This window comes from Carassius gibelio, chromosome A6 (genome assembly GCF_023724105.1).
Source record: "Carassius gibelio isolate Cgi1373 ecotype wild population from Czech Republic chromosome A6, carGib1.2-hapl.c, whole genome shotgun sequence".
NCBI classification, from domain to species: Eukaryota; Metazoa; Chordata; class Actinopteri; order Cypriniformes; family Cyprinidae; genus Carassius; species Carassius gibelio.
The window spans coordinates 22,451,261-22,467,097 of record NC_068376.1 but is presented as its reverse complement, the minus strand read 5'-3'; the positions used below and the strand labels follow the sequence as shown (position 1 = coordinate 22,467,097).

General features: G+C 36.0%; 1 protein-coding gene across 1 annotated transcript in view; it reads right to left on the bottom strand.

The window, feature by feature from the left end:
* LOC128015716 (phospholipid-transporting ATPase VA) overlaps positions 1-9,641 on the bottom strand; it is a 51,530-nt gene extending 41,889 nt beyond the window's left edge. Inside the window, exon 1 of the mRNA XM_052599786.1 lies at positions 8,897-9,641. Within this exon, the coding sequence (XP_052455746.1) occupies positions 8,897-9,324 (428 nt within the window). The 5' untranslated portion in view covers positions 9,325-9,641. The remainder of the gene's footprint in view (positions 1-8,896) is intronic.
* Positions 9,642-15,837: the final 6,196 nt, after the last annotated feature.

The following is a 15,837-nucleotide window of genomic DNA, read 5'->3' as shown; positions in this document are numbered from 1 at the left end:
ACAACATGGGGGCGTGGCAGCATCGACGATTCCATTTTTTAAATCAAAGTTCGAGACTGTGACTTAATTTCGATCGATTTCGATTTAAAATCGAAATCGTGACACCCCTAATACCCAACCCGTTGCAGGACTCTAATATTAGTTCATAAACAATGATGTAGGCATTTTAGCACAGCTAAAACTCCATACAAGCATTTACCAGATGTAGGAAACACAATATATGTGCCAACAAGTTTATTTCCTTGTACTTTTTTTACGCATTCTCTTACCCAAAGATAATCAGCAAGTGTTGTAAATTAAAGAGTTGGGATCTACGCTGAGCGCCATTATGTGCCACAACAAACCCCCACGTGGAGACAGTGATTATTTTTATTTCACCTCTGGAGGTTGAGGTCATACTCTAGAACCCATTAAGTGTTGCCTACAGTATTTAGAATAAGAAAAAAAAAAGATAAGTTTTCATGTTTTTAAAAAGTTCTAAAAGCTGTTACGAGCAACAACAAACAATACATTATTTGAATGTAGCAGCATATGACCATGGTGAAGAATATACAAAATATCATACACCAACAAATTAATAAAGTAATATGCAAAGAAATGCAGTTGGGAATGGAGATGGATTGATATTGCAGCACAGTCCTAGAGGGAAAAGGCCACTGTCTGGAACTGAACTTTAAGGTCATTTCCTCTAGAGACACAATGTGGAAACGGACCATCAACAAGACTGAGAGAAAACAAGCTGTTCAGCACTCTTAGCTTCTATGGGTGTATCTAGTCAACAGAAAGCAAAGGCTGGTCTCATAATAACATTCCTTTAATGATATTCTCCTGGTTGATATTTTCTAGGGATGCACCGAAATGAAAATTCTTGGCCGAAACCGAAAACCGAAAAAGAGAAAACCAAGGCCGAAAACCGAAACCGAAACCCCGAAAGAAATTATGCCAATTATTAGTACCATTGCATTTATTGCTATGACCGTGTACTAACTTTACTAAAATTAAGACATTGCAATTGCATAAATTAATATTAAAGTTTCAAAGATAATTACAATTACATAACTTATTAAAAAAAACAACAACATAAAAATACATAATTACAAATGATGGAAATATTTATTAAGCACATTGCAACAATGCACAGTATAAAATAAAATTAAAACTAAAAATTTATCCCACTCATGTGTATATTTAATAATAATGGGCCTACTGGCCTGCAGAAAGGTTTTAAAATGAACAGTTCTCTCATAAAAACATAGTGCATTTAGGTGAAGTGCATTTGAAATTTTTCTATGTAGGACTAGAAAGTGCATTACTTCTCCAGTTGGCAAGACTGTTATCACTTCTGGGGATGGGGACTTCTGACAGATAACCATCTAGCTGTTGAGCAGTTGAGCTTGTCATCTGCCTGACATTTGAGAAATATTTGAGAGAGTGTATTTAAATAGGACCAGGGCATAAATAAACATTTTTATCAAATTAAAGCAGAAATCTAGCAGAAAATCTAGCATAAATATGGCTACAATCTGATATTATGTATGTATATATTTGTGTGTGTGTGTGTGTGTGTGGGTGTGTGTGTGTGTATATATAGTAGCCTAAGAACAAAATTATTATTATTTGAGGCACTTTCTTGCAGAATTCCACTGAACATATCAGACAACGATGGTGCATGCCACTCATCTGGTGCAGAGATCAGTCATTTTTTCTGCGCTCTGATCTGTCTCCTGCGCTTGGCGCTTCTCCGTCTCCACACGGGTTCTCCGCATACAGCGCGGCCTGGATCATTTCTCGTGCGCGCTGCCTTATTTCCGCATCCAAGTAATGGTCTTTATAACGCGGATCAAGCACATTCGCGATGAAGTGCAGAGGATCCGAAAAGATCTCAGTGAGACGTATGCTAACAGACTCTATAAGACTGTACTTTTCTTTGTTTTTACTTCGTGGTCCGTCTTAATCTCTTTGTTAGGAGATGTTTTAGTGCTGCGAATAAAGGAGTAAGAAGAGAGAGAATGTTCTCACTGGTGTTAAGTGAATGTCGCGTGGAGCTCGTGGTCTGCGCTATGCAGGTGCACGTGCAGGTCGCAGTTTCTGTTTGCGTCATCACAACATTTCGGCCATGTTGTTTCGGTGATAAAAGTCTATCGGCCGAAAACCGAAAAGGCCATTTTCGGCCGAAAATTTTCGGTGGCCGAAATTTCGGTGCATCCCTAATATTTTCCTTTAATTCCTATAAATCCAAAATGTCCCACACACATACAGGTCAATAATGCATCACAAAGCTGAACATTCAGTATAAAATAAATAACTGAACAGTGTCAGACCACCTAAAGGAAGTCTTCCAACCACTGACAGAAGTCTCATGCGAGCAGATGGAAAGTTAAAGAAAAAAAGAAAAGAAAAAAAGGAACATTTAGGTTGCCAAAATGTTGCTGTAACAAAAGCAATGATTATTAGACACAAGTTTTAATATTTACACTGTGTCATTTCAGTCAAAAATGTTCCTTTAAATTTTGTAAATATTTAGTATTATCACATATCACATAAATTTATGATTTACATTATATACATTAACGTATGAGTAAAAGATTCATGTAAATGTATAAAAGATTAAAACACAACCTTAGCTTCTGAAATGAATTCTACATACATACATGCATAAAATAACCTAAACCGTTACGCTCACCAAGGATGCATTTATTTGATCAAATACAGTGAAAACAGTAATATTGTGAAATGTCATTACAATGTCAAGTAACTGTTTTCTAGGTTATCATATATTAAATTTATGGCAAAGCAGAATTTTCAGCAGCGATTTCACTGGTCTTCAGCATTTCATCAGCAGAAATTATTCTACTATGCTGATTTGGTGCTCAAGTAACATCTTTCATTAATATCAATGTTGAAAACAGTTGTGCTGCTTAATATTTTTGTGGAAAAGATGACCCCCTCTCCCCCCAGGATCTTTGATGAACAAATTAAATGAACAAGAATTTATTTGAAACAAATCTAATAACTAAAAAACAAACATCATATTACAGTCAAGGCCTCTATTAAGGGCTTCTATGAAACAGATATCCATTCTAAAACTGTACCAGAGATTATAAGTATTCTAGGTGAACCTGAGCTTTTTGATAGTGTGTGAACCATCTCACCCTGCAATGGCTCTATATTCCTTGAATTCCTGTCCTCTCTCAACTCTCGCTGAAGACAATTGATATTAAAATCCCCCAGGAAACCATGTCACATTGTACACAGATTTTCATAAATACAACACAAGATTTTTGTTGTAAGCATTTGAAAAGAGCAGCAAGAAACACAATAGAAAGTCGTTTGATCCTGCTGCTGCCCGCTGAACACAGGAAAGGAGGGGACGCACTCGCTTTCTACACAATTCTATTGTTTTCTGGATCCCTCTGTCTCTCTTAAAAAAATTACTTGCATTATTTTGCGAGTTGCATTTGATAGTGCTTTCAAACACACAATAGGCCATGTCAGAGAGGCCGGTTATGAAGGTTTTAGCAATTTTCTTGAATAAAAAGAAAACGTCCCCATTGCAATGCTCACAATTGCTCTTTGCTGCTACATTAAAAAAAAAAAAACACATTTCCAGGCAGTTCGAATCATCATCCACACAGTGTGTATCCTGATCTTACAAAGCCCTTTCTCCTGTCGTCCAACAGGAGCAAAAAATATTATACACCAACAAATTAAGAAAGTAATATGCAAAGAAATGCAGTTGGGAATGGAGATGGATTGATATTGCAGCACAGTCCTAGAGGGAAAAGGCCACTGTCTGGAACTGAACTTTAAAATCATTTCCTCTAGAGACACAATGTGGAAACGGACCATCAACAAGACTGAGAGAAAACAAGCTGTTCAGCAGAGGCTGATCTCTAAATAACATTCCTTTAATGATATTCTTCTGGTTGATTTTCTTTTAATTCCTATAAATCCAATATGTCCCACACACACACAGTTCAATAATGCTTCACAAAGCACAGAGACGGTGAGCTGTGAGCCTGAACTAAAAATGAGCAATTGGGGATAAGATTCAGTTACATTTGGCCTTCCTAACCAACAGACACCTTTAGAAAATGAAACCAGTGCCTTTCATAATGCTACGGAAACAATATTACACAAGAAGACATTGTAGAAATACCCTGTTTGCAGATTTCTAGCTACTATCTTTGATAAATGTAATAAAAAAACAATAATGTCTTATTATTGGAAAAAGATAAAGAAAGTAGCAGATGCCTGGTCATATAATCTCAACATGGAGGCGACCGGATGCAGAACAAACAAAACTCCTTCTTTAGGCCACTTATGATTTCCTTATAAGTCTGAGAGATATGGAAATCACACAAGGGAGAATTGAAACCAGACTAGCGATCTGCATTAGTTGCTAAACTAATAACAAGCATAAAAACACACTGCTCACACAAATATTAGGTAATACACTACCTAGGTTTTCATTCTTTTTAAAGAAATTAATACTTTCATTCAACAAAGATGCATTCAATGTATCACAAGTCACAATAAAAACAGTAACATTGTTACAAAAGGTTTGTTTCAAATAAACGCTATCCTTTAAATCAGCATATTATTTCTGAAGGATCATATGACACTGAATATTGGCTGCTGAAAATTCAGCTTTGCCAACACAAAAATAAGTTAATTTCAAAATATTCTAATAGAAAACTGCGGTTTTGAATGATAATAAAATGTATATATTTTTTGTTGTATATTTGATCAAATAAATGCAGAAGAGCATCCATTGAGCATAAAAGACGATTCTAACAAAACATTAACAATATTACATACCTTTAGAATGAGTGTATGTATAAATGTACACACAACACACACAAACGCAGGTGGCCAAAGACAATGACAAAGGAACTGAAGTTAGAAAGCTTGTGAAATTATTTTAAAACAACCCATAATATTATCCATGTGGCTTTATATAAAAGACTTCTCTAATTTCTCAGCTGTTTTGAAGTTTGTGTGCAGTCAAACATTTAATCCATGGATGAGGCAAGAAGCAAAGCATGATGAAACACAGAAGAAATTCTGCAGCATCTACATTGCTTTATCATTTCAACCACTTTTACATCGTGCAATAACACAATTCAAAATGGAAAAATGTTGACCAAATATTTTCATAGGAATCACTTCCAAACAGAACACTGCAGTGTTCGACAAAAAAACGTTTTATAATCAGAAAGTATAAAATCTCTTCTATACCAAGCTATTAGATCACTTGTTTATTTCCATAACGTCAGGCGACATGACACTTGTATCAGATGTCTGCAGTTGTAATGCCTGAATGCCATGCACACATGGAAAACATCGTTAAGATACAAAAACATCCTGTCGAACCTAGAGGAGTTGCTAGAGAGAAAGAAGTGTGTCTGGTCTCATTCACACTTGGAATGTTTAAGACATATTATTCATTAGCACTAAAGGGAAAAAAGAACTTAAAGTTTACAGTGGCTAGTAATTCAAGCTAGTCTCCGGGACAAACTTTGCAATCATAATAAAGGTCAACGCAGGTTCAGTGAATTCAATCTGCTGTAATTCAGTGTTTTTTTGTTAGCAACAGGAGCAGGTTTCAAAACGGAGTCATTTGTTTGAGAAGATTCAATCAAGCCCAGCCTTGAGAGCAACATTGAAACAGTACAAGCTCAGACTGAGTCTGAGAAACACTGTGGCTTTTGACAGAGCTGACACATGGCCTTAACATGGCTGACAGAGATGCTTTTCATCAAGAAATACAGTCTCCAGACTGACTCTCTGACTCCAAAAAATAAACAAGTGAAGCCCTCAAAAGCATAGATGAGAGACGGGCTGATCCAAACTTTTTTTTTTTAACTGACAGTAATGGAGAAAGCATGACAACGCCCTTCATTTCTGTACAGTGAAATTTCCTGACAAGTTTTATCTGCTAAAGTGCCTATAGATCAAGTGGAAGGAGGGGAATAGTTTGTTCCAGCAAGTTCACCCTATAAGCACACTGCGTTTATCACCAAAGACAAAACTGATCTCAAACAGCATGTAAGAGGTGTCTGACTTGATCTCATAAACTAACATTCAGGCCAAGATGATCGGACACATTCACAACTAGGAGTAATGGGTTTGCCACATGGTGCCAACAATGTGAACTGAACTCCATTCACTCAAGTTTTTAAAGTTTAAAATAATTACTTGACTGAATAAGCAGATTAACATGCTCAGTGTTATTTTACTATTATAATTGAGATCCTATTATAGGGTCATTCCATGTCAAAACAACCACATTTCAGATACTTAATGCAGTTGTTTTAATAAAAGGAAACAAGATACATTTATAGTTTCAACAATTTGTTCTTCAGACAATCATTTAAAAGAAAAGAAGCATCGTATTTAGAATATCCAAAAGAAAAAGCAACAAAGATTGCTTAAGTCAAAATCTAAAGTCTTTCTGAAGTCATTTTTAATCCCCCTATAATTTGGCTCTGAATCTCAGGTGAAAATTGACATTTTTACCCCCCTCTACAAAATAGTGGATTATTCAATAAATATGAATTCATGACATCACTTGTTTATTACATGTTTATACTTCTTTAGAAAAAGAATAAATATATTTATATATATAAGCAAAATAAAAAAATTTCACCAGGGACCTCTGGTTGATTTGACAGAGTGACCGTATCACTTTTAGTCATGTTTTGAATTAGTTTTTATTTTTATATTTTTCAATTTGAAAATGAAAACTTTGCCTTGACAGCTAGATAAAATAAAATGAGTACTTTTTAAAATAATTGTATTAGTAAGTTAGTTTACTAAAACAACCCTGCATTCAACACGAGAATAAAATACATTAACTAAGGTGATAAGCTACAATTTAATAACCTGCATAATACCAGTAAACCTAATACTTATGTTCAGACAAACATGGCTAAATATACATTAAACTCACTGGAATTCACTGATAACAAATCTGTGACACTGAGGCTCTGACGGCACTCATTTACCCAGAGTGTGAAATTTCAATCACTGTTCCTTCCCTTTTGCCTATCAGTCCTGTGTGTGAGACGTGAACGAAATGTACCAAAATATAAAGGCAGCACACTAATAGCACTCCCCAACCTGATTCTCAAAAATCCAGTGAGTTACCAACCTAGAAATTTTATTTTGGACCCAAAGGATTTAATACTGTATTTAAACTCCCGCTTAATCCAAAACTGTTTCACACCTGTAATTTTCAAGGGGATGAGCATAATTTTTTTAATCCTGGGTTAATTAAACCCAGCTCTATACGTGTGCAGGTATTCGGTAATGCATATATCAAGGTAATGAATATGCACAATATTGTTATCATGGGCACTTCTAAATATTGTGAATAATTGTATATTACAAATTATTCAGAATGAGAAATTTGAATAATTTCCTTCAATTGGTAAGAACGCACAAAACTGCTGTATGATGCTTGAAAGACGTGTGTGCACTCTGATATAAACAAGCATGCATGAGAAGCACATGGGGAACACGTGAATGAAAGCACATTCCCATTCACGCTCTGACAGCAGATGGTGCTAAACTGCAGAAAATGCAGCCCTTCCCTGGAAACCCCATAAATAAAGCTGATGTGCTACTTTCTAAAGCATATTTAAATACTTTTAAATAGCCATTCAGATTTGTGTATTCGTTATAGTGCTTATAACAATGCCAAATATTAAATATATAGACTTAATAGGCTATTTATTTTTAAACTTTTTTTCCCATTTTAATCTGGACTACAACATGCCCTAGATTTTGTTTGAAAGTGTTTTGATTCTTTATAGTTCATTCACACTTTACATTAGGGCTTCATTTGTTAACAAACTGCCAATGAAAAATTCTTCTGAACATTCATCCATCTTAGGTATTCAAATATTCACAACCTTAAAATCGAAAGTTGCAACTGTGTTATTTAATAAGCTAACATGAACGAAGACTTGTATTTTTTTAACAAAGATAAATAACTTCTGTAGCAGATGTAACTATTGCTCATTGTGAATGTCAATGCTTTAACTAAGGTTAACTAATGAGATCTTATTGTAAAGTGATACCAATGGGTATTTATTCTGTGTAAACTTTTAACTTTATATATTTTTTTTTCTGAATAGTTGTATTGTTTTTAAATGTTATTTTTGTTATAAGAAAAAGTTATTTAACCTGTTACACTGTATTATAAACACTTTTTAAACTAAATTCCAATACCGTGATAATACCTTACCTTGATAACAACATTAGCAATTAATCGCAACAGGAAAATTTGATAATGGCCAAAGGCATACAGACATTATGTCATGCTGGAGTGTAATTGGGAGTTGTTTAGCAACAGACAACCAATCATAAACTTACAATGTACTTTAAATATGAATCTTGGAGAGTTTTATATGTTGCCTATATCAAAGTCTGAAGGGAAACGTTACACGTGTCAAACGAGTGAAAAAAGCAGATTTACGTGGCAAATGGACAAGCAGGTACACAGGACAGGTGGCCCAGTCCTGTATTTGTCCAATCCATATATTACTAGCCTCCTAAATAAGCAAATACGAACGCTAATCCAGCGTTTCAGAAAGGAAAGTAGCCTACTGAATGAAATTTCAGAATCTGATAAACAGATTGACGAATGTGAAGATGACAAAATAAACCAGGATTACAACTTTTAAGCGTAAAAAAGGTTGCCTTTTCAAAACATTGCTTAGGAAGACAAAGCATTATAGTTTGGGATATGAGCCACATCCTGAGACTCCTCGTTCAACAGGTAGCCGGGCCCACAGGTCATTAGCAGCAAGGTAAAATCTGTATCTATTCTCGACGAGGAAAACTAAACAGACACATGGCTTTATGGCACCTTCAAGCACGTGCTTACCTGCTGTAAACGAGACAGTCCATATGATTGATTTCTTTATCCGAGCGGTGTCGTCTGTAATCCTCCCATAAATCCTTTATAGCGGTAACGGACAAAATAAAAACCACAGGGGCAAGAGCCAACTCTGGTTGAAAGGCATTGACCACAGGCACGAAATTCAGTAAGGCTATGAAAACAAAATACACGTTGGCAAATCGGTGGAATTGCTCGAAGAGGTTCTTCGGAAGGAAAGAAAGCAGAGTGTATTTCGTGGTTTTGATCTTATTGTTTGCATAGTGTTTGTTGGGGTTATCCCCTCCTTTGGTTTGGTCATATAAAATGTTGGCGTGCACAATCCTTGTTTTGCTCTCCTTTTTGCTTTTCCTTCTTTTGTGCTTTTTCACTTTGGTACTTTTCGCTTCTCCAGACTCTCCGGTCTCTCGCGCCATACTTCGGCCAAAACTTTTGTCTCTTTCTCCTTAAACCAATAAAGATGGTATCTATGTAATCATGCTGGTCCTCCTTGACGACGAAGGGCCTCATGAAAAGTTCTTCACTCCGTTTTATCGTCCTCACCCATCGCGTCAATTCTCTCCCTTTCTCCCGTCAGCACTGAAAAGTTTCACAACGGCATCTTTTTTTCCCTCAGTGGATAAAGATGCTTTAAGGCAGGGCCGATCAAATCTACATACGCGCTGTTACACATTTTAGCTATATAAATCATTAGGATAAACCTACAGATCCGCATTCCTTGTTTAAAGTCCACCCATATGATTGTGCATGCGGTGTTTTTCGCAGGCCGCGTTGAAAAAAACAAGCCAATCATGGGAGGTACAAAATTAACGTCACCGCCGACGCAAACAAACCTCCGCCCACCTACCAATGAAACATCTTAACTGGAAGTGCCACGCGTTACCATTGAGAAAAATAGTTTCCCGTTGTAAGCTCAAAGTATCAATACAGTTTGTTTTTGTTGAACACACCGGCAACGGAAGTTGTGTCCCATCAGTTGTATTATCTTCACAAAATAGTTCACAAAAACCTGTCAGAATGACAGACTCAGTCACAGCTTTCATTGTAGGCTACAGATAAAAAGATGCTCTCATTCACCCAGTAAGTCATCATCAGTCCTTTTCAATGAAGCAAAACACAATTTTATTTAATCAGACATCTGTATAAAAAGGAGCAGGGTCAGAATTGACCAGAATCTAGAAAAGTTGATAGTCTGGGTTCATGCAGATGTAAGTGAAGTAGCAGTCAACAGTTCTGTATTCAGTTGTTGCATGGGCAAGTGTTGTTTAATATGTAACTAATGTGAAACTGAGAAAAAAAAAGAAAAAAAGTTGATTGTGTGTCTAGTATTATTGCTGACATTTTATTTGTGATGTTCTCCTTGTCGACTGGTTGTGTTGTCATCTCTGTTTAGTTTTCTTTTTAATAAGTTCTTGCCATTTTCCAAAAACTCTGAATAATATTAGAAAGCTCCGAGATAAAACATAAGAACCACAGCTTTAAGTTTACAGAATAAAGAGATACATGCATCTAAAAGTAAAAAAAAAAAAAAAAAAACGAATTACTGAGAATTTTTTTTTCTAAATGTTCTATTAGTTTAACTGTCCTGGTATCTATCAAATGTATTACAGAAAGTTCACTAAGAGCATTCACTTATAAAGCATAAAATTGAGCTAAACGCTGGATGAGGAGGACAACACGGGCAGACGACACAAACAGATGACAAGGGAGGACGACACAGAAAAAACAAGAGCAATACAGCAGACAAAGAATAACGTATTGTACAAAAGCAAAGCATTTTTTTTGGCACAAAATGAACACAATAATTTTTGGGAAAAGTCTTCCATAAATGAAAGAACAAGACGCTATAAATAAACAGCATAGTCATCAACATAATTGTTTCTGAGATAACAACAAATGTATAGTACAAAGCATTCACTCCTTTTTGGCACAAATGGAATCTCGTAAACACACGGACCAGACAAAATTAGTCGTAGTGTGTTCTGTTTGAGCTACTGTTTGACACTGTGTGCATTACTTAGAGTTACTCTTGTGCTTTTGTTTTCTAAACAGCCATGATTGTTCAAATTAAGATTTTTCCCAAAGTAATTATAATAACAAATTAAAACACTTGTTTATGTGGTCAGAAAATGAACTTATAGAAGTAAAAAAGCTAAAAACAGGGTGATTTATATATTGTTTACTATTGTAAATTCTGTAGTAGCAGGGTAGGTTTTGTGATGATTGCCTTCCCACAGCACTATTAAACAGACCACGCCAAAAATGTAGATATTTCAGTACAATTAAAAGTAGCACATGAATGTTTCATGATGTAGTGATAACAACAAATCTACGCCCTTTTGGTGGAGATTCCTGTAGCCATTAAACTATTAATGATTCGTTATGTTTATATTAATGCTACAAACAAGTTAATCGGCTTCACTGTGACTCAGGAGCCTGCAATTAGACGAATGCAAACGTGCTGCCTAGTGTAGTTTAATGAACTCTCTGATCCGTTTCTCCCTTATCTTCGGATTATTCTGACTAAATAAGACCATCCGTCTTAAGAAGGCACAAAAACAACTTTGCAAAGACTCTGTATTATAAATTGAGGCCTGAATTAAAAAAAGAGCTGCATAACAGACAAACTGTGGATTATTACATTGTTTATTGTTTAATCTGAGTGGATATAAGACTGCTTTTGTTTGCAATTTCAACTACTACTGATGTACCCTTGAGCAGAGAAGGGAACAAAACAAGTTGTCTCTGTGCTCTGACATCTGTCTGCTGCAGCGTATGCCAGCTGTTGAATTTCTAGTAATCTATAAAATTATCTAAGTGATAAATCATGATAATGAGGTAAGATCTAGTTTTAAATAGAAAAAACATATCGCTATTGATCAGGTGGAAAAACACATTTTGACATCAACAGAGGCATACATTAGTAACTGTGTGTCACTTTGTTCTTTTATGAAAATGCTGAGCATAGGTCATTTTTTTTTTTCTTTCTTTTTCATTTTTCTGCTTATTATTATTCTTCTGTGTAAATGAAGGATATTTCTGCAGGGATTGTGCCACATGGTGATTTATGTGTCTGCCTGCAAAGTCACAGATTTTAAACTTCTATTTATCTTAAGGCCTCTTCAGTGTACCATGCTTTGCCTTTGGGTGTTTTATATACTGTCTTGGGTGTAAATAGAAAGCAGCACTGCATTTAGAATAACTCTGGAACTTCTTGTAGTAAATGTATAGTTGGCTGGTAATGGACTGGATCTAGTTTTTACCATTTGGAATTCAGTTCAACACCAGTTCAGTTAAAGCTTGCATGGCTTGCTTGAATTTGTCTGAATACATACATTTGTCTTGTTTTAGTAAATACACAAGCAGTAACATTTAATACTTCATTCACAACGCAGGAATTCCAAGGCCAGTTCCATCAACATGGTTTGTTCAAAATAGTCATGTGAAATTGGCTTTGGATAGAGATTCTTTTGCCTACGTGAAAGAGTTTTTTGTCACTACACAGTCAATTATGTCATAATTTCTGGGAAAGCTTTTTAGAGGTTCATAAAATGAAATGAGTTGAATCACGTTCAGCTTTTCCCAGGCTTTTGCAGTCAGAACAGCACACGGCTTTCTCTCATCTGTGAAAAGTGCATCATTGCAATGGCTTTCTGGCAGTCGGCTTGACTACTTGGAAATGCTCCATTGTCTAGCTACTGTTTTTCAGGTCTGTGTTGGGTCTGTAGCAGCGTGTCGCAGTGTCTCAGGATTGGGCAGAATTTTTCCAATTTTGACCCCCTGCCAAATTCTTACCCCCCCCCCCATTCAAATCGCTGCCTGATTGCCTAATCCTAACCCCACCCCAAATCCTAACCCCTCCCCCAAACCTACTCCTAAACCTACCAATACTAGGGGGGTAATAATTTGGTAGGGGCTCAGAATTGGGCACAACACCGGCACTCTTTGACCATGCATCACAGGGAAAATAAATTGTTCCCTAATGCCAAGATGCCACAGAGTCCAATCAGCTGTTACCCCCCCCCCCCCAAAACCCAGCTGGACACTGGTACTGCAAATCAAGAATGACAGTGAGCTGGATAGTGCCCTGATTGATCTCCCTCTGTCCCGTGCACACAGAGCTAAATGACCCAAGATTCACAATTCTGCTGAGATCTAGAGCTTTGGATAGATGCAGCCTCTACTTCCAATAAACCTGGAGAGTGTCCATGCCTGCCGGCTGCCTTTGAAACCTGATGCAGCATTTGCAACTGTTTTGCTGCTTTACATCATTGTGCTTAGCAAGTGGATTACGTATTGTCACGTAGCAGATCGAATGAACCTTGAATTAGAACATTTAGCAGTTGATGGTGATTATGGGTTCTGTCTTACGAAGCTGCCCCCTTGTGGTACAGCTGTTGTCATTTTTTTTACAGCCTGTTTTATTTGTGCATTTACTTCGGGGATTGTGTTGTCATCAATAGAAAATAGTTCTATCACTTATCAATGATTGAATCTTTTTACACATTACCAGTGTTAACAAATTATAACATCATTCATCAATCATATGAGCACAGGCTAATTAAAATGAAAGACAAATGATTCATTTGAGTCATCTAATCACAGTGAATCATACCTAAATGCATCTCCATACCTATGATGACGGATGTTAAAGGTAGCATGATTTTTTATTAATGACAAAACTTTTAAGATGATTCACATTATTTACGCTCAATCTTATTCATTAAATGGAACCATTTAACACTTTGGGAATCAATTTATTTCTTTTAAGATTATCTAAAAAATGGCTAACTGTACTACTGCAGATTTGTTCATTCACAGTTTACTGAGAATACAATTTTCCTCCAAATTAACCACCATTATATTTTGGCACTTCTCCAGGCAACCTGTCAACACATACTGTCATCAACATCTGATAGGTTTTTTTTCTTCACATTATCAGCCATTACAATGAACCAATGAGCCATTAAATTATGTTTAAGTGGTTCAAATATCTCAGAATTTCTCACCAGAATGCTTTTGATGCTTTGCATTGTTTTGCAGGAAAGATAATAAAGGAGTTGGTTGAACTTTGATATGCTCAGAACAGTGTCACCAGTAAAGTATGTAGAGCCACAATGATTTGTCTTAGGTCCCCTGCTATTTTTAATATCTGTTACCCCTTGGTAATATTATTAGAAAATACAGAATTCGTTTCCATTGTTATAGTGATGATACTCAATATCTCAACAAGACGATATGTAACTTATAAATTATCTAAGCTAACAGAATGTATAAAAAATATATACGATTGGATGACCAATAATGTTCTCTTATTAAATTCAGATAAGACAGAGATACTATTTATTGGACCAAAAAGCAGTACACTGGATTACAATTTGCAACTAGACGAATGTACTGTTACTTCCTCTACAGTCAAAAATCTGGGTATTATATTAGACAGAAACTTGTCTTTTGAAAATCATATTTCCCATGTTACAAAACTAGCATTCTTTCCATCTTAGAAACATGTTATCTGTTTCTGATGCAGAAAAGCTAGTTGATGCATTCATGACCTCTAGACTGGACTATTGTAAAGCACTTCTAGGTGGTTGTCCTGCATCTTCAATAAACAAGCTACAGGTAGTCCAAAATGCAGCGACAAGAGTCTTTACCAAGTCAAGAAAATATGATCATATTACCCCAATTTTAGAATCTCTGCACTGGTTTCCTATAGGTATATTACTTATACATATAAGGCCCTTAATGGTTTTGCTCCTGCGTACCTAACTAGCCTTTTACCACACTACAATCCATCACGCTCCCTAAGATCACAAAACTCTAGGATAGCAAAGTCCACTAAAGGAGGTAGAGCTTATTCGCATTTGGCTCCCTAAATCTGGAATAGCTGTCCTGATAACGTTCGGGGTCAGACACACTCTCTCTGTTTAAATCTAGATTAAAGACTCTTTGGCCAAGTATTTAAATAATATATTTCATAATCTTGTATTGCAGTTATATCTGATCAAAAATGCAAATTATTACTCCTTTGCTCGGGTTGAAAAAATACATTTTGCTTGGTTGGATCAGCAGCTATGCTAATTATGTCTCTATTTGATTCTGCCACAGGATGTCACTAGGAATTACACAAGCTTCAGTCTGGATCCAGCCCTTCCAAAGACATGAGATTACCGGACACCTGAGAAGAGATGATGCAAACCCCTCAGAGGACCTCAGATGATCCCAACCCCGAAACAACATAAATTACCATATTTTGCTACAAGTTTGATTGCAACATTTAATCATTGCTGTTAATAGTGTTTATCATCTGTTTGATCACGCCAAATAACTGAATTACTGACTATGTACATCAATTTGACATAGTCACCACTGACAAGCTACTACTAAATATATTATAAAAACAACGATTTGTACCATGAAAAGCTCTATATAAATAAACCTGAATTTCATTGAATCATCAAACTATTTCTCAAGTCACAGTGCAGGTAATTTCAGGTTTTACTGTCCTTTTGGGGATCTTTGGGTCTGCTTGGGAAGAAGAACAGATGACATTGTGATGAGTCCTAAACACAAAAGTGCTGGCAAGACAAAGGCGTTGTCCTCTGGCACCTTATTGCACATATAGCACAACTACAAAAAAAAAAAATTGCTTTGCACATATTATTCAGCTCTATTTTGGTCTTTTGTGCAGCTCACAATCTAAGCATAATTAATGAATCTGCAGTATAAACAGTGGTTTTCACTTTTTCGTCCTGTATGTTAGATTTCGTCCTTTCAGCAAATAAAACAATGTGCACACTGCTCAAACCTCTAACTAGCTGTTTGTGAAATTAAAGGGATAGGTCACCCAAAAATGGTTGTACTGTACTAAGGCTGTACTATCCAGATGCACTCAGTAAATGTCTTTAGTACTACGGGAAGCAAGCATT